A 27,759-nucleotide genomic window follows, 5' to 3' on the forward strand; every position below is an offset into this window, starting at 1 on the left:
TATTTCCTTCCTTCTGCTTGCTTTCTTTGAGTTCATTTTATTTTGTTCTTCTTTTTCTAGTCTCCTGAGATGGGAGCTTACATGATTGATTTGAGGCCTTTCTTCTTTTCTAATGTAAGCGCTTAGTTCTAAATTCCCATGCCAGCACTACTTTAGCTACATTCCACAAATTTTGATATGCTGTATTTTCATTTTCATTTAGTTCAGTGTATTTTTAAAAATTTCCCTTGAGATTTCCTTTTGACCTATGGATTAATGAGAAATGTGTTATTCAGTTTCCAAGTATTTGGAGATTTTCCTGTTGACTTTGTAATTGATTTCTAGTTTGATTCCATTATGGTCTGAGAACATACTCGGTATGATTTCAGTTTTTTACATTTGTTGAAGTTTGTTTTATGACTCAGAATATGAGCTATCTTGGTGAATATTCATTGGTATTTGAAAAGAATGTGAGTTATGATGCTGGATGGAGTGTCCTATAAATTAGGTCCTGTTGTTTTATGGTGTTGTTGAGCTGTATAATCTTGCTGATCTTATGTCTAGTAGTTCTGTTGCTGAGAGTGGGTATTGAAGTTTCCAACTATAATTATGGATTTGTCTGTTTCTCCTTTCAGTTCTATTAGATTTTGCTTCATGTGTTTTGAAGCTCTGTTGTTTGGTGCACACACATTTAGGATTGCTATGTATTCTTGGTGGATTGACTCTTTTATCACTGTGTAATATTCCTCTTTGTCCCTGGTAATTTTGTTTGCTCTGAAGTCTACTTTATCTGATGTTAATATAGCCACTCCTGCTTTTACAAATTAATGTTTGAATAGTATATCTTTTTCCATCATTTTACTTTCTATCTACTTATGTTATATTTGAAGTGAGTTTCTTGTAGACAACATATAGTGGGGTACTTTTAAAAGCCGTTCTGTGAATCTCTCTATTTTATTTTCTAAAATCTATCTATTTATTTATTTATTTATTTATTTTTGGCTGTGCTGGGTCTTCATTGCTGTGCACGGGCTTTCTCTAGTTGTGTCGAGTGGGGGCTACTCTTCCTTGCAGTGCGTGGGCTTCTCATTGCAGTGGCTTCACAGGCTCTAGGGGCACAGGCTTCAGTAGTTGTGGCACATGGGTTCAGTAGTTGTGGCTTGCAGGCTCTAGGGCGCAGGCTCAGTAGTTGTAGCACACAGGCTTAGTTGCTCTGTGGCATGTGGCATCTTCCCAGACCAGAGATCGAACCTGTGTCCCCTGCATTGGCAGGTGGATTCTTAACCACTGCACCACCAGGGAAGTCCCTGAACCTCTGTATTTTAATTCATGTATCTATACTCTTTACCTTTAACATAGTTATTGATACCTTAGGGCTAAAGTCTAATGTTTTATTATTTGCATTCTGTTTATTCCCTCTCTTTCTCATTCCTCTGTTTTCCTTTTCTTGCCTTATTGTAGGTTACTTGAATACTTTTTAGAATTCCATTTTGATTTACATTGTATTTATTTATTTATTTTTGGCTGTGTTGGGTCTTCGTTGCTGCGCGTGGGCTTTCTCTAGTTTGGGCAAGCGGGGGCTACTCTTTGTTGCGGTGCATGGGCTTCTCATTGCTGTGGCTTCTCTTGTTGTGGAGCATGGGCTCTAGGTGCATGGGCTTCAGTAGTTGTGGCATGAGGGCTCAGTAGTTGTGGCTCGTAGGCTCTCGAGCACAGGCTCAGTAGTTGTGGCACACGGGCTTGCTTGCTCTGTGGTATGTGGGATCTTCCCGGACCAGGGCTCAAACCCGTGTCCCCTGCATTGGCAGGTGGATTCTAAACCACTGTGCCACCAGGGAAGTCCCTACATTGTATTTTTGAGTATATCACTTTGTATGGTTTTCTTTTTCTTTCTTTCTCTATTTCTTTCTCTCTTTTTTTTTTTGGAGGTGCTGTGTGGCATGTGGGATCTTAGTTCCCTGACCAGGGACCAAATCCAGGGCACCGGCAGTGGAAGCATGGAGGCCTAACCACTGGACCACCAGGGAATTCCCTCTATAGTTTTCTTAATGTTTGCTCTAGGTATTAAAATACACATATGTAATATCACAATGTACTGTCATCAACATTTTACCACTTCTAGTAAAGTGTAGAAATTTTATTTTCATTTATGTCCCTTTACCCTCTCACTTTTTAAATGCAATTTTCTTATCTATTTCCTCTACATACATTAAACCCAACATCAGATGGTGTTATAATTTTTGTTTCAAGAATCCGTCATGATTGAAAAAACTCATGAGGAAAAGGATAGTCTGTTATATTTATCCTTATTTTTACACATTTAATTGTTTCCCTTCCTTTCTGAAGTTCCAAGCTTCCTTCTGTTATCATTTCCATTCTTTAGCCATTCATTAATGGTAATTCTGCTAGTAAAAAATTTATAAGTTTTCTATTATCTAGGAATGTCTTTATTTCCCCTTTATTCCTGAAGGATATTTTTGCTGACCATGGAATACAGATTTGACTTTTTTTTTTGGCTGTGCCGCATGGCTTGCAGGATCTTAGTTCCCTGACCAGGGATTGAACCCATGCCCTCAGCAGTGAAAGTGCGGAGTCTTAACCACTGGACCACCAGGGAATTCCCAGATTTGATATTCTTTTCTTTCATCATTTGAAAAATGTATCACTATTTTTTCTTTCATCATTTGAAAAATGTATCACTTCCTTCTAGCCTTTATAATTTCAGATGAGAAATTCACTATCATCTGAATCAGTGTTATTATACAGGTAATGCATTTTCTTTTATCCCTAGCTGCTTTCAAGATTTTTTTCTTTATCTTTAGTTTTCAGAAGTTATTTATGATGTGTCTTGGTGTGGATACTTTTTACTGTTCCTGTCTGAGTTTCACTGAGCATTTTGAATTTGTAGGTTTTTGTCTTTCACCAAATTTGGGTCATTTTCACCTATTATTTCTTTGAATTCACTTTTACTTCTCCTTCAATTTTATGAATATTAGCACTTTTGTTGTTATTGTCCAACAGGTCCCTGAGACTGAGGTTTTTTCCCCCCTTCATCTTTTTTCTCTCTTTTGTTCAGATTGGAGAAATTCTATTGTTCTGTCCTCAATCACTGAGTCTATCCTGTCATCTTCATGCTACTATTGAACCCATCCAATGAGTTTTTTATTTTGATTATTATATTTTTCACTTCTATACTTTCTGTTTGGTTCTTTTTTTGAAACTTCTGTTTCTTTTTTTTATACGTTTATTTATTTATTTTTGGCTGCATTGGGTCTTTGTTGCTGCATGTGGGCTTTCTCTAGTTGCAGCAAGCAGGGGCTACTGTTCATTGTGGCACACGGGCTTCTCACTGCAGTGGCTTCTCTTTCTGTGGAGCACGGGCTCTAGGCATATGGGCTTCAGTAGTTGTGGCATGCGGGCTCAGTAGTTGTGGCTCGCAGGCTCAGTAGTTGTGGCACATGGGCTTAGTTGCTCCACGGCATGTGGGATCTTCCCAGACCAGGGATTGAACCCATGTCCCCTGCACTGGCAGGTGGATTCTTAACCGCTGCGCCACCAGGGAAGTCCCAAAACTTCTGTTTCTTTGCTGAAATTTTATGTATTTCTCCATTTGTTTCTTTTTTCTTTTTTTTTGGCCTCGCCACATGGCTTGTGGGATTATTTCCCCGACCAGGGATTGTACCCGAGCCCTCGGCAGTGAAAGCACAGAGTCCTAACCACTGGACCACCAGGGAATTCCCTCTCCATTTGTTTCAAGAGAATCTGTAATTGCTCATTGAAGCATTTTTATGACAGCTGCTCTAAAGTTAGTTTAAGATAAATCCAACATCTGATTCATCTCAGTGATATATCTGTTAATTGTCTTTTCCCAGTAAAGTTGTGATTTTACTAGATCTGGGTATGATGAGTGCTTTTCCATTATCTCCTGGACATTTTGGATGTTAGGAGACTCTGGATACTACTTAAATCTTCTATTTTAGCAGGCAGTAACACTATTTAGGTTTAGTGCACAAGTCCTAGTCTACTTTTGTGGGCTGTGGTTCCAATGACAATTTTGTTTTTAGAACACTTCTTGAAAACAGAGGTGGCATTGCACACTGTAGTTCAGTTCTCAGACCTTCAGGCATGTTGATTTAGTCAGTTTTACCTTGTGGTCAGTCAGGTGTCTTTCCAGGACTTCTTATACAGATTTAAAGAATCCCTTTCTCCAGCTCCCTCCTCTCTGAGATCCTCTCTTCACTCTCTAATTGAGAGAATGAGGGTACTAGCTGCCACTGGCCGACAAGGGTAAAAGTCTGGACCCCTCATTCTGTCTCTACTGACATGGCAACACCAGGTAGGGGGAGCATCTCTCTGGATCCTTTCCTTATGCCAGGTGGGAGAGGAGTGGCAGATGTCCAAACTCCCCCATACATTCTCAGCCAACACCACTGGTGGGAGAGGAAAGTGCCTCCCCAGTCGCCTGCCACTTGATGGGGGTCAGGGGATCCTGTGCCTCCCTGGGCCATCCCATATCACCAGGTTGAGGGGAGGGGGGCTGGAAGATGCCAGGCCTGCTGGGGCTGAAAGTGCTAACCCTGGCTACCTGGTGCTGCTGGGTGAGCCACAGCAGTGTGGATTCCTTGCTGGTTATCTGCTGATGGCTCCAGCAGGGCACAGCACTGCCACCATCCCCACCCCCACTCCCGACCAGTGTCATTGTGGCTCCAGTTTACTCTCCATGGGGGGAGGGGGTGTGGGGTGCTTCCCAGGCTGCCTGGTGCCACTGGGACTCACACTCAATCTTGGCTTGTGCTCTTCGAGGGAGAAGGAGGGGAAAGCATAGGAAAGTGTTTCCCCTAGCTGCCTGCAGCTACTGAATGGGGCACCTAAGTCAAATGTCCCTATTCAGTCACTGCTGACACCATAGGCTGCTGTAGGGCAGGTGCTGTCAAAAAGGTTTCTCTCCTGCTGGACTGGGTTTCTCTCCTTTCCAGGTGCTTTGGCCAGAAAGAACAGGATGTTTTTTTTTTGGCTTTGCTGTTTTTTGTTTGTTTGTTTGTTTTGGTCTGCTCTGATTGGAGATCCTAGGTTGCAGGATTCCCCAGCACCCAGTCTGGAACACTGAAAAACCAGGGAGCTCACCTCCATGTTTTCTCGAGTCCTGAGGTCTCTGGGCAGCCCACATTCCTCTTTCCAGCACCAGAGTCTCTTTATGATGGACTTTTGTATTATTTCCGGGGATTTTAGTTGTACTTAGCAGGGAGGAGCAAAGAGAAATGAGCCTATGCCATCTTGTCTGAAACTTGAAGCTACCTCATCATTTAAAAGAAATTAGTGAGGGCTTTCCTGATGGCGCAGTGGTTAAGAATCCGCCCGCCAATGCAGGGGACATGGGTTCAAGCGCTGGTCCGGGAAGATCCCACATACCGCGGAGCAACTAAGCCCGTACGCCACAACTACTGAGCCCACGCACTGCAACTACTGAAGCCCACGTGCCTAGAGCCTGTGCTCTGCAACAAGAGAAGCCACAGCAATGAGAAGCCGGTGCACTGGAACTAGAGAAAGCCCGCGCACAGTAACGAAGACCCAACGCAGACAAAAACTGAAAAAAAAAATAATGAAATGATTAACAAAGAGATTTCTGTTTCAGTTGGAAAACACGAAGAATTTGCCACCATGATGACTTCAGCTTGTACTTTAAAGCCAAAATGACTCTTCTTTCTTTCTTTTTAATTTGTAAATTAGAACTGCTAATGCTTGGACTTCAGTGGAGAGACTTTCAGAAGGCCTAGGGGACTGTGTATCTGTCTTTGTTGAGCCACTCCTTGATGAAACTGGATGCAAGATCTCTAGACCACCTGTGCTATTGTGCAGACACTATGGTGGTGTAACTTGCCAGCAATGGGCTCAGGGGACCAAAAGTGAAAAGGCCAAAGAAATATAGAGAAGTAAATTATCACTCTTGGCAAAACCTTCCATCCTTCTCTTTTCTCTCCAATCTCTCTCTTACTCATCACACCAGTTTCACATGATAAAAATCAATAATAGGCCCTATTTTCCTTAGACAAGTAAAACAGCTACTTTCCATATAATTTCATCTGTCTGTGTACTGTACTATATATGTAAATCCATAGACAAATGGTCTGGAAGAGTACAGACCAAATTGAGAATGGTACTTACCAATGGGGAGTAGGGATCAAAGAGCATTTTTAGATTTATCTCCATTTTTTTCAGGGAAAATAAAATGGTATTATTTTTGTAATTAACAATTAATAATAAAACAACCTGTGCATCTGCTGAGCCACATGAGAGAGACTGATAAGGAAAAGAATATAAGATATGCTCCCTTTTCCTTGGCCAAAACTTATTTCAAACTTGTGAAATCTGGTAACACCTAACCTTTGTTCAGAACTTCATGACTATGAGTCAGGAATATTTTCAGATAAAATTTGGAAAATTGCTGACTTTTCAAACAGAAAAAGCAATTGTAAACACCTGGAGAATTTTATCTGCACTCACGATTGAAATGAGAACATGTAAAAATGGTCTTCATATGCGCATAAGCAAATACAAAGGAAACTACAGTGAGAGTATAGTCAGTGTGATAAATTCACGAGCCCTGGTAACCTCACTTGATTCTTTGCTATATATTGATATCCAAAATAATGCTATCAAGTAGAAACAATCTGCAAAAAAAAAGTTGGAGAGAACTTTTAATTCACAAGAGTTCACTTGTGAAGGCTGTATTCATGGAAGGAGACAGAAAATCAATGTGTGGAGAATCTACTGTGTTCCAAGTGTTTTAACTTATATTTTCTCATCTAATCCTTCCCCAAACCCTCCAGATAATAATCATTATTCCCACTTCACAGGTAAACAAACTGAGGCTCAGAGAGAAAATAACTTTCTCCACATCATTAATAGACAGTAGGTATGCTTCATACAAAATGCTTCTTACTCTTGTGTAGGTTTCATTATTTAAAGCATCCACCATTTTTATTCCAAGGGAGAGTAGAAATTGCCAACTAACCTAGCCCAGTATTCATTAAACATTTGTGGCATGATGGGAATTCCCGGCGGGCCAGTGGTTAGAACTCAGCGCTTTCACTGCCAGGGCCTGGGTTCAATCCCTGGTCAGGGAACTAAGATCCCGCAAGCCAAGCAGTGAAGCCAAAAAGGAAAAGAAAAGAAAGAAATGATTTACAAATGAAGAAATACACACCTATTCCTTGAAATACTTCTTCCTTTTTAGGTGTTAACTGCAATTGAGTTGGAAGACTAATTTTCTTACCAATAAACTGAAAAGAGTTTAGTGGAATCAGGTAATAGCATACACCCAATGGATGAATTATAATCAGTGAAGCTTCCTTTCACCAGATGGTTAATGACCTTTATAGACCAAATATGTATTAATGCTGATACCACAGGTTGATAATATTGGTTCTTTCTCTTCTTAGAAGTCTGTCCAGGCTTGTGATTTATTTTCACAAAGAACAAAATGTTCTGATGGAATTTAAAAACAAAATGAAACACGAACAAACACCATTAGTGTTACAGGGCTAGGCTATAGTTCCCAGCTATTCATTCAAACACTAATTGAGGTGGGGCTGTGAAGGTGTTTTGTAGATATGATTCAAGTCTTCCTGACTTTAAGTAAGGAAGATTATCCAAGATAATCTGGGTGGGCCTGATTCAATCAGTTGAAGGCCTTAAGAGCAGAACTGGGGCTTCCCTGAAGAATTCCCACCTACGGACAGCAGCATCAGCTTGTGCCTGAGAGCTCCAGCCTGCTCGTCCTGACACTCCCCTCTACAGACTGCAGATTTTGGACTTGCCTAGCCAGCCCCCACGATCACCTAAGCCAATTCCTTGGTTCTGTTTCTCTGGTGGAATCCTGAATGATACAATCACTATCTTTACTTTTAAATCCAGAATCTAGATGTACTTAAGACAAAAATTAATTAATTTCCCTGAACTTTGTCTTCTCTCCTTAGATTGGATTTTTCTAAATCAGAAATTTCAAAAGGGGTGAACTGTCCGATTCCAGAGAATGCTCAGCTTTAGAGACTAACCGTCATTTTCCATATTAGAAGTAAACTGCACCATGTGTGGCTTAGGCGAGAGTGGTTCCTCTTGGAAACCATCATCTAAGTGAGTTCTCAGAAGTCTCTGTATCTGGCATTCTGAAGATATAAGCACCAGGATCTTTGGGATAGAAATCCACGAAAACTGTTCCAGGCCTTCTATGCTCTATTTAAGGCCATCCATAAATCCTGCATGTCTGATGGGATACATGAACCAGTTGTTGTTTTTGTTTGTCTGAGTCACAACAGCAATAATTTGGTTCCTGAAGTTCTTCAGAAATTTCTTGGAGATTTTTTACTTCGCTGAGAGACCTTACCCAAATGATCTCATCTCATTCTTTATCCCTCTGAAGAAACTTTTGGGTTATTTGGAGAAATGTTCTTAAACTTTTCCCCTCCCATCTGTTTATGGTATATTCTAAACTACACGGATTATAAGCTTCCTGTGGCAAATACTGAGAGTTGTTTACCCAATATCCATTCTTTTCATCTTACCGTCAGAACCTCAGTTTTTCAGGGAGACAATATGCCCAGTAAGAATACTCACCTCCTCAGACTCCCTAGAAGGTAGGATGGCCATGTGATCCAGCTCTGGCAAATGAGATATAAGTTGAAGTCTACTGAATGAGACTTCTGGGAAAGTTACTGTTTTCCCAATGGAAAGGTACAGACTTAGCTGGCCTTCTGCCATTCACCTTCTCCATTCTTTCTACCTAGAATGCAGTCACCATACCTAGAGGTCTGAAAGCCATGTTACTGGCATAAAGAAAAAGTTACATGTTTAGGATGGCAGAGCAGGAAGATAGAAAGAGCCCAGGACCTTAAAGACATTTCGGAGTTGTTGGGTGGCCTAGCTGCCTACCTCAAGACTTTGTTACATATGACCCATCACCTCAGCTCATATAAGTTCAATACTCATAGTTGTTCAGTCAGAGTTACTAATTGAGTGGCATTAGAGTACTAGAGCCCCCTACACATGTTTATATTTGTATTCATCCAACCAGTATTCATTTGCCTTAGGCAGTATTTGGCTGCCTGAGGCCAACAGGGGGCAGGTACAGAAGTCTTGGTGGCTGTCCACAGTGAGTTTTGTGTCATGTTAGAAAAATAAGACACAAGAAAAGTGATACTTCAGAGTTTTGTGTGATTAAGGTGAAGACCTAACACTGAGGCTGGAACTTTTACTTACTTTATTTCACTGAATACTCAAAATAACTACAAAGCAGTCATACTTCTCATTTTACAGAGCACAGAACTAAAGACATAACTTACAGAGATCTACACAGATAGTATGTAGGAGAATGTAAGTCAAACCCAGGTCTGACGTTTCTCAAACCCATACTTGTTGTTCTTTGCAACTCTGACATGACTGGTTCAAATGATCAAGGGTCAGTGGCTTATTGGAGGAGATGGAAATTAGGCCAGTCCAGAAGGAAGGGCAGAATTTGAAGCTTTGGGGTAAGGGGGCGGGAAAAGTGGAAGAGTGATCAAAGGATTCCAGGCATTAGAGAGAAACATAAGCAAAGACCAGTTTTCAAACGGCTAAAGTGGAGGACTGAGTTCTTCAAACAAGTAACTGTGATAGCTGCTGTGGGCTATACCAAAGTTAATTTTCGGAAAGTACATGGCATGTGTTGCCACTCAGTTTTTTTTAAAGTGATCACTGAAGAAATCAAAGGGGAAATTAAAAAATACCTAGAAACAAATGACAATGGAAACACGATGACCCAAAACCTATGGGATGCAGCAAAAGCAGTTCTAACAGGGAAGTTTATAGCAATAAAATCCTACCTTAAGAAACAGGAAACATCTCGAATAAACAACCTAACCTTGTACCTAAAGCAATTAGAGAAAGACGAACAAAAGAACCCCAAAGTTAGCAGAAGGAAAGAAATCATAAAAATCAGATCAGAAATAAATGAAAAAGAAATGAAGGAAACGATAGCAAAGATCAATAAAACTAAAAGCTGGTTCTTTTAGAAGATAAACAAAAATTCATAAACCATTAGCCAGACTCATCAAGAAAAACAGGGAGAAGACTCAAATCAATAGAATTAGACATGGAAAAGGAGAAGTAACAACTGACACTGCACAAATACAAAAGATCATGAGAGATTACTACAAGCAACTCTATGCCAATAAAATGGACAACCTGGAAGAAATGGACAAATTCGTAGAAATGCACAACCTGCCAAGACTGAATCAGGAAGAAATAGAAAATGTGAACAGACCAACCACAAGCACTGAAATTGAAACTGTGATTAAAAATCTTCCAACAAACAAAAGCCCAGGACCAGATGGATTCACAGGTGAATTCTGTCAAACATTTAGAGAAGACCTAACACCTACCCTTCTCAAACTCTTCCAAAATACAGCAGAGGGAGGAACACTCCCAAACTCATTCTACGAGGCCACCATCACCTTGATACCAAAACCAGACAAGGATGTCACAAAGAAAGAAAACTACAGGCCAATATCACTGATGAACATAGATGCAAAAATCCTCAACAAAATACTAGCAAACAGAATCCAACAGCACATTAAAAGGATCATACACCATAATCGAGTTGGGTTTATTCAAGGAATGCAAGGATTCTTCAGTATACGTAAATCAATCAACGTGATACACCATATTAACAAATTGAAGGAGAAACACCATATGATCATCTCAATAGATGCAGAAAAAACTTTCGACAAATTTCAACACCGATTTATGATAAAAACCCTGCAGAAAGTAGGCATAGAGGGAACTTTCCTCAACATAATAAAAGCCATATATGACAAACTCACAGCCAACATCGTCCTCAATGGTGAAAAACTGAAAGCATTTCCACTAAGATCAGGAACAAGACAAGGTTGCCACTCTCACCACTATTATTCAACATAGTTTTGGAAGTTTTAGCCACAGCAATCAGAGAAGAAAAGGAAATAAAAGGAATCCAAATCAGAAAAGAAGAAGTAAAGCAGTCACTGTTTACAGATGACATGTTACTATACATAGAGAATCCTAAAGATGCTACCAGAAAACTACTAGAGCTAATCAATGAAATGTGGTAAAGTAGCAGGATACAAAATTAATGCATGGAAATCTCTGGCATTCCTATACACTAAGGATGAAAAATCTGAAAGTGAAATCAAGAAAACACTCCCATTTACCATTGCAACAAAAAGAATAAAATATCTAGGAATAAACCTACACAAGGAGACAAAAGACCTGTATGCAGAAAATTATAAGACACTGATGAAAGAAACTAAAGATGATACAAATAGATGGAGAGATATACCATGTTCTTGGATTGGAAAAATCAACATTGTGAAAATGCCTCTACTACCCAAAAGCAATCTACAGATTCAATGCAATCCCTATCAAACTACCACTGGCATTTTTCACAGAACTAGAACAAAAAATTTCACAATTTGTATGGAAACACAAAAGACCCCGAATAGCCAAAGCAATCTTGAGCATGAAAAACGGAGCTGGAGTAATCAGGCTCCCTGACTTCAGACTATACTACAAAGCTACAGTAATCAAGAAAGTATGGTACTGGCACAAAAACAGAAAGATAGATCAATGGAACAGGATAGAAAGCCCAGAGATAAACCCACGCACATATGGTCCCCTTATCTTTGATAAAGGAGGCAGGAATGTACAGTGGAGAAAGGACAGCCTCTTCAATAAGTGGTGCTGGGAAAACCAGACAGGTACATGTAAAAGTATGAGATTAGATCACTCCCTAACACCACACACAAAAATAAGCTCAAAATGGATTAAAGACCTAAATGTAAGGCCAGAAACTATCTAACTCTTAGAGGAAAACATAGGCAGAACACTCAATGACATAAATCACAGCAAGATCCTTTTTGACCCACCTCCTAGAGAAATGGAAATAAAAACAAAAATAAACAAATGTGGCCTAATGAAACTTCTAAGGTTGTGCACAGCAAAGGAAACCATAAACAAGACCAAAAGACAACCCTCAGAATGGGAGAAAATATTTGCAAATGAAGCAACTGACAAAGGATTAATCTCCAAAATTTATAAGCAGCTCATGCAGCTCAATAACAAAAAAACAAACAACCCAATCCAAAAATGGGCAGAAGACCTAAATAGACATTTCTGCAAAGAAGATATACAAACTGCCCACAAACACATGAAAGAATGCTCAACATCATTAATCATTAGAGAAATGCAAATCAAAACTACAATGAGATATCATCTCACACCAGTCAGAATGGCCATCATCAAAAAATCTAGAAAGAATAAATGCTGGAGAGGGTGTGAAGAAAAGGGAACACTCTTGCACTGCTGGTGGGAATGTGAATTGGTACAGCCACTATGGAGAACAGTATGGAAGTTCCTTAAAAAACTACAAATAGAACTACCATATGACCCAGCAATCCCACTACTGGGCATATACCCTGAGAAAACCATAATTCAAAAACAGTCATGTACCGAAATATTCATTGCAGCTCTATTTACAATAGCCCGGAGTTGGAAACAACCTAAGTGCCCATCATCGGATGAATGGATAAAGAAGATGTGGCACATATATACAATGGAATATTACTCAGCCATAAAAAGAAATGAAATTGAGCTATTTGTAATGAGGTGGATAGACCTAGAGTCTGTCATACAGAGTGAAGTAAGTCAGAAAGAGAAAGACAAATACTGTATGCTAACACATATATATATGGAATTTAAGAAAAAAATGTCATGAAGAACCCAGGGGTAAGACAGGAATAAAGACACAGACCTAGTAGACAATGGACTTGAGGATATGGTGAGGGGGAAGTGTAAGCTGTGACAAAGCGAGAGAGAGGCATGGACATACATACACTACCAAACATAAGGTAGATAGCTAGTGGGAAGCAGTCACATAGCACAGGCAGATCAGCTCAGTGCTTTTTGACCACCTGGAGGGGTGGGATAGGGAGGGTGGGAGGGAGGGAGACACAAGAGGGAACAGATATGAGAACATATGTATATGTATAACTGATTCACTTTGTTATAAAGCAGAAACTAATGCACCATTGTAAAGCAATTATTCTCCAATAAAGACGTAAGAAAATAATAAAAAAAATATACTAAGGTATTATTTAAAAAAAGTATAGTTGATTTATAACGTTGTGTTCATTTCTGCCATACAGCAAAGTGTTTCTTATACATATATATATTCTTTTTCATACTCCTTTCCATTATGGTTTATTACAGGATATTGAATATAGTTCATTGTGCTATATACAGTAGGACCTTGTTGTTTATCCATTCTATATATAATAGTTTGCATCTGCTAATCCCAAACTCCCAATCCTTCCCTCCCCTACTCCCTGCCACTCAGTTTTTGACATTGTTTTTTTTTTTCTTTAAGGAAGTGGCTTCCCTGGTGGTACAGTGGTTAAGAATCCACCTGCCAATGCAGGGGACACGGGTTCAATCCCTGATCCGGGAAGATCCCACATGCCATGGAGCAACTAAGCCCATGCACCACAACTACTGAGCCTGCACGCTATAGCCTGTGAGCCACAACTACTGAGCCCGCGTGCTGCAACTACTGAAGCCTGTGTGCCTAGAGCCCGTGCTCCGCAACAAGAGAAGCCATCGCAATGAGAAGCCCGTGCACCGCAATGAAGAGTAGCCCCTGCTTACCGCAACTAGAGAAAGCCCACGTGCAGCAACAAAGACCCAACACAGCCAAAAATAAATAAATAAAATAAATTTATTTAAAAAAATCAGATATCATTAAAAAAAAGAAAGTGGTCCCAGACTTGAGAACGAAGGTGTTCATCATTTGGATTACTCCAGAAGTTGACAATCTAGCTTGTCAACTGTGCATCACACAAGGTGATGCGAGATTAATGATAACAAAAACACCCCCAAAGGCTACGCTCTTAACTACTATGCAGAGCAAAACCCTGCAGTGTATGGGATGCGTGAGAGGAAGCGAGCAGAGATCTTAAGTAGGGGTCCTAGTGAGGAGGCCAATGTAGCAACCATGTGCCTACATTTGGTTGATAAGTATGGGCATGCAAAGGAAAGGATGGAGAAGAGAAACATTTCAACAACAGGGCTAGTTAAGAGCTTCCTAGCAAGGGGTGGGGTGGGTGGGGGGAAGAACATTCTAAGATGACCCCAAAATGTCAGTGGTATAACTGAGATAATTTCGTGTCATCAATGGAAGCAAGGGTGCCAGGACAGGGAGACCATCTGGGAGGGAGGAATGTGATGAGTTCAGTGTACTACATGGTGAGACCAGGAGAACAATTAAAATTTAACTACTTGGGTGAAGATATTTGGTAGAGCTGAAGATTGAGCAACAGCAGCCAGATAAATGGCTGTCCTTAGCGGTGCTGGTTGAAGCTGTGAGAAGGGTTCATGGACCTAAAGGAAAGGACACAGAGATCAAAGCAGAGGATTCACGACTGACCCTTGTACCATGATAACAGCTGAGGTGGAAGAGGGAAAAGGAAGGGCAGAGAGAAAAAAAAAAAGAAATGAAGAGCTAAACAAAGAGACTAAGTCTCAAAGAAGTAGGAAAAACAGGCTAGCACAGTGCCTGGCCCAAGAAGCAGTGCTCAGTGAATTCGTGGATGGTGGATAACTGCATTCATTATCACAGGAACCAAGGTGAGAGACATTTTAAAGAACAAGGCAATGATTATCAGTGAAAAATGCTATAGGGAACAAAGTGTGATTAAAAAACAAACAGGGAATTCCCTGGTGGTCCAGTGGTTGGGATCCTGCACTTTCACTGCCAAGGGCCGCGTTCGGGGAACTAAGACCCCACAAGCCACGTGGTGTGGCCAAAAAAACAAAAAACAACGATAACAAACCCCCCTAAAAAACAAACAAAAATAACAACAACCTATGGATCTTGACGAGAAGATTTAGAGGCACTCTTCTGAAATATAAGTGGCATTGACACACACAGTATAAAGGGGGTTGTAATACACATGAATAGCAATAGGAGAAGTGCCACTGACTTGATAGTTACTCAGTTCCTATCCCTTCATCAAGTTGGATTCTTCCTCAACTCTCTTGGTCACTCAGGACACATCTTTTCTATCAGGATCCAGGTCTGGTCTAAGGTATAGGTTGTCTCTTTCCAGCCATCTCTGGGTATTAACTTTTTTTTGCTTTCCCTGAATTCCATCCCAAGTAAAAAAATCACCAACTTGTCTTTGGAAAAAGTATTCTGATGATTTTTTTCTATTCTTATTCTTTTTCTCTTTTACTCTCTAAGCACCTTCTTTCTGCTTCTTTACCCCCAACTTGGATCTAAAAACAGATAATATATTTACAAAGTTCAAAAATCAAAGCTGTAAAAAGATATATTTAGGAATCTCATTCCCACTTCTGACCCCGTCCCCCTTGGTTTCTCTTGCCTCCTGTGGGCAACTTTTATTGGTTTATTTGTTCTTTCAGTGGTCCTTTATGCAAAATTAAGCATATATATACATGTACTTATTATCTCCCCTTTTCTTACACATAAGGTAGCACAGGGGGTACACTGTTGTAGACCTTGGTTTTGTAACCTACAAGTAACATTACTCCTTATCAGTACTGCCCACTGAAGAAAAGCCCACAACCTAAACGTTGTGACTTATGTTTTATTTGGGCACCTTACTGAGAGAAGACTATAGCCCAGGAGACAGCCTCTCAGATAGCTCTAAGGAACTGTCCTGAAGAGGTAAGGGAGGGGCCAGGATATATAGGAGTTTTTGCAAAAAAAAAAAATGTAGTCGAACATCAAAAGATTTTTGCTAATCACACACGAAAAAGACATCTCCAGTGAATGATATTAGTGCTCTTCTATGTATGGGAAGATGCAAGAGTCTGGGCTCATCGAAATTATTCCTTTGATATGCATCTTAACTATCTAGGGCCAGTATCCTGTTTTTCTCCATCTGAATTCCCCTGAGGGTACACCACTGGGTGGGGGGCTGCAGTGCCTGATGGCTTAATGGCAGGCAACATTTTTTGTCCACAGTACATAGAGATCTTTGTTTTTTGTTACTCGAATGTTGTTTCTCTGCCCTTCTTTGATCTTCTTCCCCCACATTTAATGCTTTGTACAGCCCCCTTGTTTAGGCTTTCTAACTGCCTGAAGGGCCATATGTATTTTGAAAAACACCCACAAGTAATTTTGATATGCCCCTCTCTCTGAAATAGTGGTTAACAGACAGCCATTTAAACCCCAGCTCTACCACTTACCTGTTATGATAATGCCGGTCTTTAGGAGAAAGGAGACTCAGGGTTACTAGTTTCCTCCCCCACTTCCCTGGACAATCCTGCACATGCTCTATTGATGATGATGGCCAAGCTCATCCCTAAACTCTCCAAGTGGAAAGATGTCAAGAGATAAAGAGGGAGGATAACATCTGAGAGGGACTAAATGACTAACTTTCCCCACAAGCCCAAAGCAAGTAGCTGACTGCTGTTTTACTTTAACTCAGCCCCAGCATCAACAAAGCACCACTCTGGCTTATGCAACACATTTCCTCATTGAATAAAACAAACTTGAATAAGAAAACACATCAGAAGAAAATTTAAGTCAGAAACTGCTGTGCTCTTCTCTGTTTCCGATGCGTACCACTGATGTTCTTAAAGCTCTAAAGGAGCCTCAGTGGGCAGAGACCCTGTTTACTATTTCAACACAAAACTGGGGGGGCGGGAAGTAAATATTGTAGAATGTTTTTATTCCAAAGCCAATCAAGGAGAGTACATGAAGAGAGGAATTACAGAAAAAAACTAAAATCTGATAGAGTAGAATGAAGCACTGGATTATGTCATTCAGTCAAAAATATTTATTAAATATAGATCACATTACTGGACCCTAAGCTACTCTCTATGAATACAAAGGTTTCTGAGCCTTGATTTTAGTGCTTGAGGAACTAACAGTCTAGGACAGAGCTTCTCCAACTTTATATACTGAATCCCCTGAACACCTTGTTAAAAGGTAGAAGCTTGCAGACAGAAAATGTTGCCTGCCATTTCAGTAAACAATGCTGTCCACCATCAAGCCAGCAACCACTGCAGCTGCCCCCTGCCCCATGGTGCCCCCTGGGGGAATTCAGGATGTAGAAAAACAGGATACAGGCCCTAGATAGTTGAGATGCATATCTAAGGAATGATTTCTATGAGCCCAGACTCTTGGATCTTCCCATACATAGAAAAGGACTAAAACCATTAACTTAGGATGTCTGCTTTTTGTGATTAGTGGTAATCTTTTGATGTTCGACTATGTTTGTTTTCCAAGCAAAAACTCCTATATATCCTGGCTCCTCCCTTACCTCTTTGGGGCAGTTCCTCAGAGCTACCTGAGAGGCTATCTCCCAGGCTATAGTTCTCAGTAAGGTCCCTGAATAAAACATATATATATATTCTTTTTCTTAATATTCTTTTCCATTATGGTTTTTCATAGGATACCGAATATAGGTCTCTGGGCTATACAGTAGGACCTTGTTGTTGATCCATTCTGTATATAAAAGCTTACATCTGCTAACACCAACCTCCCACTCCATCCCTCCCCCAACCCTCTCCCCTTGACAACCACAAGTCTGTTCTCTATGTCCGTGAGTCTGTTCTGTTTCACAGAGAGGTTCATTTCTGTCACATTTTGGATTCCACATATAAGTGATATCATATGGTATTTGTCTTTCTCTGTCTGACTTATTTCACCTTGCATAATGCCCTCCAGGTCCACCATGTTGCTGCAGCTGGCATTATTTCATTCTTTTTTATAGCTGAGTAGTATTCCATTGTATATATGTACTACATTTTCTTTATCCATCTGTCGATGGACATTTAGGTTGTTTCCACGTCTTGGCTATTGCAAATAGTGCTGCTATGAACATAGGGGTGCATATATCTTTTTGGATTAGAGTCTGAATAAAATATGACTTGCAACTTTTAGGCTGTACATTTTTCTTCAGTTGACAGGCTTATTCAACAAATCTGGAATGGGGCCTGATACTCTAACAAACTCTAGGTGATGCTGATGCTGACGGTCTACAGGGCACACTTTGAGTAGCAAGGGAGGAATGGCTAAAGAAATAGAATAAAGTGTTACAGGAAATCTATACAGAGGACTGTGTAAGCACCAAAGAGGGGCTGCACCTTTGTGAGAGTTAGAAAAGGCTTCGTAAAGAAGGAGCCTGATGAGCTGAGCCTTGTTCTCTGGGTGATCGCAGGGGAAAAGTCAAGAGGTCTACACCGTAGTTCAGTGATTATGGTTTGAGTTGGACAGGCCATCTAAATTTTCTGACCCTCAAATTTATCATCTGTAAAATGAGGGACTGAAAATGTCCATACACTTCACAGTCCTAAAACTAGATGGCTCTAATGAGATAATTTTTTTTTTTCGCCACACCACATGGCATGCAGGATCTTAGTTCCTCGACCAGGGATCAAACCCGTGCCCCCTGCAGTGGAAGCAAGGAGTCGTAACCACTGGACAGCCAGGGAAGTCCTGGGATAAATTTAAAAATCACTTAATATATGCTCAGTTTAGAAGTTAGGGTGAAATAATATAAAAGGTTCTATTAATGAGCCTAACAAGCTGACCTACAATTGACAAATGAAAGTACATCAATCAATAAGAGAACAGCACTTAAGTCTTAACAGCCTCTTATATGTGTTTTCTCTTATTCAGTTGCCTATTTGTAGGTGGGTGTATGGCTTCACAACTGAACTACTTTAAAAGATCACCATACTACTTTGCTGAGCACAGTAATACTTAACGTCCATAAAGCACCATTTCAAGGCACTTTACAAACATCAGTTAATTACTTGTCGCCACTTACAAGTTACTTTTCATTAGTCCAATTACTAGTGGACAGATTAAACTGAAATGGGGAAGGCAGACCCCAGAGGGAGGATCAGAGCCGAGAGAAGGATGCTGGGGGCTCCCTGCTACCTGTGAGCCTGCTCCCTCAACATCTATTTATAGGTAAGAACCTGCCCTGACCAGGAAAGCACCAAAACACTAGAAAAGGAAAAAAAACACTGCTTCTGAACATCTTGCTGGAGTTTGCCACTAAAAGCCAAAATGTCGCAAATGTCAAAGGAGAGAGATGAAGTAGTATAAAGGTTTACTGCCTCCCCAGCTGAGTAGGACCGATTGCCACCCTCTTCAAACACTCGACCAAAAAAGGAAACCAAGTCAATGGTGAATGCCTCCATTTTCACAAAAAAAGTTTTCATTACTAAAATTCAAATGAAATGCGGCTTTTTTTAGTGTTACACTTTTAAAGGATAAAATATTTTCTAGAATGGATTTTGAAGGAGTAATCATACCTTAATTACAGTATCTTCTCTTCCTATGTAAAACAGAGTTAAATATGACCCTTCTATTATTTATTTATTTATTTGGCCGCACCACACGGCATGCAGGATCTTAGTTCCCTGACCAGGGATCCAACCCGTGGCCCCTGCATTGGGAGCACGGACTCTTAACCACTGGATCACCAGGGAAGTCCCTAAATATGTCCCTTTTAAATGAGAAAAACACAGTGCTTTGTGACCACCTAGAGGGGTGGGATAGGGAGGGTGGGAGGGAGACGCAAGAGGGAGGAGATATGGGGATAGATGTATATGTATTGCTGATTCACTTTGTTATACAGCAGAAACTAACACACCATTGTAAAGCAAGTATACTCCAATAAAGATGTTTAAAAAAAAAGATAAAATCATAACTCACACAAATATAAAATGAAAATAAAAATGAGAAAAAATTTAAACTCAGCACAGCAAGAATTATCCAATAAGTAGGAAGTAATTTTTGCTACTATCTTGCACAGTTCTGTTTTTCCCCCCAAATGCTCTAAATATACATGTAGAAGCTTTATACATAGAAATAATGATAATAAATGTTATTTTTAAAACTAACCAATCTGCAGTTTCTCTGATTTATGGGCTGCGAGAGGGAGAAATTGGGTACAAAGACTGATAAATTTGGTAGCAATTCAAAAATAAGGTCCATTTGTATAAACCTGAAAGTATATCACAAACAATTCACTATTTTCTTAAATATGGAAGAAAAAGATGCCTAATCTTAGTAAGTATTCAATCATAGCAAAATGTATCTTTTAACAAAGGGAGCATGATATTGGAAATTCCTTAGATTAAAACAGGTTTTCTACTTCCTTTGCATTTCTCCAGAGTGCTTTGTACACACAACATGGCATACAGTTCATTTATCATTAACATAAGACAGATTAGACCATTTATTTTACTTTTATCATTAAAAAATTTGTGTCATGATCATATTTTGGTACACATATGAGTAAATATATGTTATAGAAGTGCTCTTCAAAAATTAGTGTTAATTCATTTTCATTTTAACAATATTTATTACAAATCACATTTTATAAACACTAGATAAATTACATACAAAAGCTAGATATAAATATACAGAAGCAAAAACAGCAGTACTATTAACACAAGAGAAATAAGCTAATATAATGTCTAAACATGTATATCTTAATAAAATTACTAAGTTTTCATTGCTAATTCTTTTTTCATGAATTCAAAAGCTATTCAGAAATGAAATGTAGAATACTCTAATTACAATCAAGGTTTAGAATGATAAAAACAACAACGTAGCACTACTTATTTTTAAAAAATCTTTTCAAACATTCAGAAGCAAAGAACTGTCCTGAAAGACAAATTAAACTTGGGTAAAAGCTCTTATCTAACTGAAGAGTATAAAATTTTAGGCTTTGGTTAATAGATACTAAATTTAGTGGAAAATTTTAAATTAACATCTCCCTTATATGTAATATTCCTGAGTTTTTGCTAAAATACCATAGGTAAAATAAAGAACTCAATTTACAGCGTTGTATAACATTGTATTATATTTTTGAAAAACAAAGTACTGTGATTTTTTAAACTGTGAATAATGGGATTTAATAATGTAATTATGATAAGAATATGTTTAATTTAGCTTACCTATGAGAAAAATTAATGTCCTCTGACTACTACTTGGCAAAGCTCATTTGTAAATTATGATAAAAATTATATTAAACCCATCACCGATTTTTATTTGTATCTTACGAATTCATTTTGATTTAAAGGATAGGTTATGTAGAATAGAATGCTCTTGTAGAAGACTGAAATGATACAATGCTAATACAAGGTGAGGCACAGGGTAGGTGGTCAATATTACTTATTAATTTAAAGTGAAAAGTCTTTTAATGTATTATTTCTGAATATCGACACACAATTCAATGCAATAGTTGTAAATGAATCTGAAAATATCCACAAAAATATTTTCAGTTTAAACACGAAAATACATTGTTAGTAACAATCATAAGAGGAATTTTTATAAGTGATTATTTTCAGCTTTAGTTTTATCAAAACATAGTTAAATTTAAGGTTCCTTTTAAAAATAGACCTATGAAAGCTAACTTCTGATTAGCTACTCTGTGTGGTGTAGATGGCAGGTTCAGTCCCTTCTCACAAGATCAGCCTATCAAGATCTTCTGATTACCTTACGTTACAACAAACCCCTTAAAACAGAGTTTCCCCTGGGCACTGAATCGATTTGCCTAAGGATTGGTCCAAGAATGTGGATTTTTAAACAAGTAGCTCTCCCCTGCCCCATGGTAAATTATTACGGTCAGGTTGATCTGGAAAATAATGTTTTAAAGCAACCAAAATAATTTTATCATACTTGAACATTGATTGATAGAAGTGGGATATCTAATTAAAATCAAATTTATCTAGCTTTTTAATAATCTGCATAGCTTATCACTATGCTTAAGTATTTCTTACCTAAATGTTGCAAGGCTTTGTTTTAATTCTAATAGCTCATAAGAGGTGATAAAACAGTGATCACCTTTTTGAACTGCTGGTGATTGGGCTTCTATAGTTTCAGTGTTGCATACACCTTTTCTTACCAGGAAGCAGAAGAGTCATCTAGCAGTTGTATTCAAAAACTAAACAATGTGGAATTTATTCAAATAATCATACTACTCACAAAGTAGTCTTTAAACAGCTATACCAACATCAGTTAGTAGAGTTACTTGCAAAACTGGTTATCAAATACCTATTAATTTAAAAATCTTAATTTACGAAGTATTATGTCAACTCTGTATACAAAATTTCATTTGCCATATTATGCAATTAGGAAGCAAATATTTAACTGGATGTATATACATGAAAAAAATGCACATAGGTTCATTCTAACCGATCTGCTAGTAACGAATCCTTCTAAATTAAAAAAGAAAATAAGCAATGGAATATATTCTCAAATATTATGGAGTACTGAGGAAAGTGTAAATTAGAGATTTGAAAGAACATTTAATTAAGACTAAAATCATGAACTGTTAGCCACTTCTATTTTCTAATAACAGTATCATATGCAGAGAAACAAAACCTACAAGCTCACTGAACTGGGTTAAATGTTTTTTAAGCTGATTAAAACTACTTAATTTAAAATGAACTCTTTTTGAAACTCAAGTAAATGATGCAGTATTCAAAAATTTATTTTAAAAATGACTTTAACAATTATAGCATCAGTAAAAAAAAAACCATTGCTAATACACAAAATGAAAAGGGCTTAAAATCAAGTCCTTGTTCCACATCGCACTTCATATTCCCATTTGTATATCAGCAAAGTTGTAGAAGCTGTCTACATCTCCAGATGCCGCATCCTTGCTTTCTGATACAAACACCTATGTTAAACATAAAAGAGACAAAAAATACATGCTAGTAATCCCCAAATTCCAAAGCCCACATTCTTCACAGAACAGTCACAGGCTTGCTATTTAAAAGAAATTCAAGTACATCATTTATAATATTTGTGGATTTTCTGTAGAATTCATGCAATATAGTTTCAAAAGCTATGATGTAATTGAGCTTTTTTAAAAGCACTTAAGATATAATTAAGATCTTTGCTTTCATAATACTTAAGTTGTATTTTATTACACTTGGAATTTCAGTTTTTAAAGTATGTAACAGCCAATATTATGAAAGCTACGAATAAAGAGGTTTATTTAAAGAACTCTTAATTTCTTCTATTTTCTAAATAAGAATCTCAATAGGCTGAGAAGGAAAACTTGAGATTATCTTTTTCAAAGCTGCTAAAGATATATTACTAATTTTAAATTAACTATTTTCCAAACATCAACAAAGCAGTACTCAATAGAACCCTTCAAAAACAGCTTTTATAAATGTCAGCCAGAAATTAGAGGAGACCTGGGTTCTATTTAGCTTTATCATAAACTAGTTGTATGATGCTAACAATTTAATAAACCTCTCTGGGCTCAGTTTCCACATATGTAAAATCAGAAAGTTGGATTAGATAATCTTTAACTCATTCAGATCTAAAAACTCCAAATCATATAACCATTTTCTCTCTGTTTCCTTTTCTATTCAATCTGATTTGCCCTCTCCCTTAGTACTGTTGTGATGATAAAATGAGACAAAAGACAAAGTACTCTGAATTATGCAAATTCAAGGGACCATAAGCCAAATCAGACTATAAAATCAAAAATTTCCTCTCAGATATTTATCAAAAAAACCCAGTTATATATACTCATTTAGTCCTCTTATAATGTTTGGTTTTTAAGCTATATTAAGTTAAGTTTGAAATTTTCAGATACAGCAACCTCATCAACCATATCTAGAAAATACCTACATGTAGTGATTTCTAGATATAGCTCAAGTTCAAGTTTTGATCAAGTATTACTGAAGCAAATGAAAATGAACACTGGGCAATAGGATTGTCCATCTAAAGTATACAATCTTAGAGATATAACATTTTCAACATATCACTACTTTTAAAAAAGGAAGAACTTGAAGAGACATTTGGTGAGACATTTTACTTTAGAAACATGTATTATTGAAGGTTTTTAATAAGTAGATACTTACTTTGTAAATTTTTAAGCTATTAAAATTTTAGTTTGGCAAGGAAAAACCAAAGCTTACTTCCCAATTATTTACCATAAATTCTAAAAATCATGATGTGCTGAAAATACTATTTAATTGTAAGGAAAAAGAAAGGAAAGGAAAGGTTTGAATGAAATACAGTCAATAAAATCTTGTACCTTGGTCCCACTGAATATCTCATTGACAATAAGTTGACATCCTTCTACAGCGCCATCTCCATTGAACTCCAAGGCAATAACAGGACCTATAAGCAAACCCAAGAAGTGTTGTCTTAACATGAATATAAATCTATTCTCAAATTAATCTTTTTATTCTTCCCTGAAGAATCTTTAGCATCTTCTTTGGGGGTAAGAGAAAAGAAAGAAGGGAATAGACAGATGGGACGTGTCACTTCAGCTACTTCCTACTCTAATCATAAAACAAATTAACATAGAGTCTCATCACATGACAAGTAGCTTCAGTGCCATTATAGGACTAGTGTCACATTTTTAAGTGTTGTAAATAGTCTGGCTTTTCTGGTATTCATACTTCTATGAAAACCATAGAAAGTACAAAAAAATAGTTGATAAAATGACAAATAAGATCAGAAGCTATTCAAATCATTTTGCTAGGCAGCCAGTCTTGCTTCCAACTCTCCTACTTACCAGCCAAGTTCTGGGCCACCTATAATGAAGCTAAGCCAAGTAGGAATTGAGGCCAGGCACCAAAAGTAATGACCATCTGAAAGTATTTTTCTTGAATGTGCCATAATACTACATGCTAGAACCAACGACCAAGTTTTATTTTTTAATTCTCTGAACAGAATATTTGTGCCTCCTTTCCCATACTTAATTTGATTACTTTTAAACCACCTGTACTTTAAATTCTGGTACAAAGATTCGTGATTCAGTTTGCCTTGGATTTAAATGTAGCATTGGAACTACCGGTGTCAAACTGTTGGCAAACATGGCTGTAAGTGAGCCAAACAAAACAAGCCTTTCAATTCAATTAAAATTTTTTCCACTATCACTATATTCCTAATAGATTTGTTTTTTATCTCCTTCAGTAATGGAGAAGTCCTGACCTCCAGGAAATTACAAATTTCTTTAAAAAGACATAAATCTAGAATCCTGCAGCCTGTGGAACAAAAGCCACATTCACAGAAAGATAGACAAGATGAAAATGCAGAGGGCTATGTACTAGATGAAGGAACAAGATAAAACCCAGAAAAACAACTAAATGAAGTGGAGATAGGCAACCTTCCAGAAAAAGAATTCAGAATAATGATAATGAAGATGATACAGGACCTCGGAAAAAGAATGGAGGCAAAGATTGAGAAGATGCAAGAAATGTTTAAAAAAGACCTAGAAGAATTAAAGAACAAACAAACCAAGATGAACAATACTATAACTGAAAATAAAACTACACTAGAAGGAATCAATAGCAGAATAACTGAGGCAGAAGAACGGATAAGTGACCTGGAAGACAGAATGGTGGAATTCACTGCTGCAGAACATAATAAAGAAAAAAGAATGAAAAGAAATGAAAACAGCCTAAGAGACCTCTGGGACAACATTAAAAGCAACAACATTCACATTATAGGGGTCCCAGAAGGAGAAGAGAGAGAGAAAGGACCTGAGAAAATCTTTGAAGAGATTATAGTTGAAAACTTCCCTAGCATGGGAAAGGAAAAAGCCACCCAAGTCCAGGAAGCGCAGAGAGTCCCAGGCAGTATAAACCCAAGGAGAAACATGCCGAGACACATAGTAATCAAATTGGCAAAAATTAAAGAAAAAGAAAAACTATTGAAAGCAGCAAGGGAAAAATGACAAATAACATATAAGGGAACTCCCATAAGGTTAACAGCTGATTTCTCAGCAGAAACTCTACAAGCCAGAAGGAAGTGGCATGATATACTTACAGTGATGAAAGGGAAGAACCTACAACCAAGATTACTCTACCTAGCAAGGATCTCATTCAGATTTGATGGAGAAATCAAAAGCTTTACAAACAAGCAAAAGCTAAGAGAATTCAGCAATACCAAACCAGCTCTACAACGAATGCTAAAGGAACTTCTGTAAGTGGGAAACACAAGAGAAGAAAAGGACCTACAAAAACAAACCCAAAACAATTAAGAAAATGGTCATAGGAACATACATATCGATAATTACCTTAAACATGAATGGATTAAATGCTCCAACCAAAGACACAGGCTTGCTGAATGGATACAAAAACAAGACCCATATATATGCTGTCTACAAGAGATATACTTCAGACCTAGGGACACATACAGACTGAAAGTGAGGGGATGGAAAAAGATATTCCATGCAAATGGATATCAAAAGAAAGCTGGAGTAGCAATACTCATATCAGATAAAATAGACTTTAAAATAAAGAATGTTACAAGAGACAAGGAAGGACACTACATAATGATCAAGGGATTAATCCAAGAAGAAGATATAACAATTATAAATATATATGCACCCAACATGGGAGCACCTCAATACCTAAGGCAACTGCTAACAGCTGTAAAAGAGGAAATCAACAGGAACACAATAATAGTGGGGGACTCTAACACCTCACTTACACCAATGGACAGATCATCCAAACAGAAAATTAATAAGGAAACACAAGCTTTAAATGACACAATAGATCAGACAGATTTAATTGATATTTATAGGACATTCCATCCAAAAACAGCAGATCACACTTTATTCTCAGGTGCACACGGAACATTCTCCAGGATAGAACACATCTTGCGTCACAAATCAAGCCTCAGTAAATTTAAGAAAAGTGAAATCGTATCAAGCATCTTTTCTGACCACAATGCTATGAGATTAGAAATGAATTACAGGGAAAAAAAGTAAAAAACACAAACACATGGAGGCTAAACAATACGTTACTAAATAACCAAGAGATCACTGAAGAAACAAAAGAGGAAATCAAAAAATACCCAGAGACAAATGACAATGAAAACACGACGATACAAAACTTATGGGATGCAGCAAAAGCAGTTCTAAGAGGGAAGCTTATAGCAATACAAGCCTACCTCAAGAAACAAGAAAAATTTCAAATAAACAATACAACCTTACACCTAAAGGAACTAGAGAAAGAAGAACAAACAAAACCCAAAATTAGTAGAAGGAAAGAAATCATAAAGATCAGAGCAGAAATAAATGAAATAGAAACAAAGAAAATAATAGCAAAGATCAATAAAACTAAAAGCTGGTTCTTTGAGAAGATAAACAAAATTGATAAACCATTAGCCAGACTCATGTGAAAGAGAGGGAGAGGACTCAAATCAATAAAGTTACAAATGAAAATTAGGAAGTTACAATGGACACCGCAGAAATACAAAGCATCCTAAGAGAATACTACAAGCAACTCTATGCCAATAAAATGGAGAACCTGGAAGAAATGGACACATTCTTAGAAAGGTATAACCTTCCAAGCCTGAACCAGGAAGAAATAGAAAATATGAACAGACCAATCACAAGTAATGAAATTGAAACTGGGATTAAAAATATTCCAACCAACAAAATTCCAGGACCAGATGGCTTCGCAGGTGAATTCTATCAAACGTTTAGGGAAGAGCTAACACCCATCCTTCTCAAACTCTTCCAAAAAACTGAGGAGGAAGGAACACTCCTAAACTCATTCTATGAGGCCACCATCACCCTGATACTAAAACCAGACAAAGATACTACAAAAGAAGAAAATTACAGACCAATATCACTGATGAATATACATGCAAAAATTCTCAACAAAATACTAGCAAACAGAATCCAACAACACATTAAACGGATCATACACCATGATCAAGTGGGATTTATCCCAGGGATG

At 38.0% G+C, this 27,759-nt stretch overlaps 1 protein-coding gene across 1 annotated transcript in view; it reads right to left on the reverse strand.

Annotated features, from left to right (window-relative positions):
* Window positions 1-22,514: 22,514 nt before the first annotated feature.
* The window catches only part of RP2 (RP2 activator of ARL3 GTPase), a 41,978-nt gene continuing 36,733 nt past the window's right edge, over window positions 22,515-27,759 (reverse strand). The window contains exons 4-5 of the mRNA XM_067722825.1: window positions 24,096-24,181; window positions 22,515-22,721 (exon numbers count right to left, since the gene is read on the reverse strand). Coding sequence (XP_067578926.1) covers window positions 22,638-22,721; window positions 24,096-24,181 — 170 coding nt within the window. The 3' untranslated portion in view covers window positions 22,515-22,637. The remainder of the gene's footprint in view (window positions 22,722-24,095; window positions 24,182-27,759) is intronic.

Source organism: Pseudorca crassidens, chromosome X, assembly GCF_039906515.1.
Source record: "Pseudorca crassidens isolate mPseCra1 chromosome X, mPseCra1.hap1, whole genome shotgun sequence".
NCBI lineage: Eukaryota > Metazoa > Chordata > Mammalia > Artiodactyla > Delphinidae > Pseudorca > Pseudorca crassidens.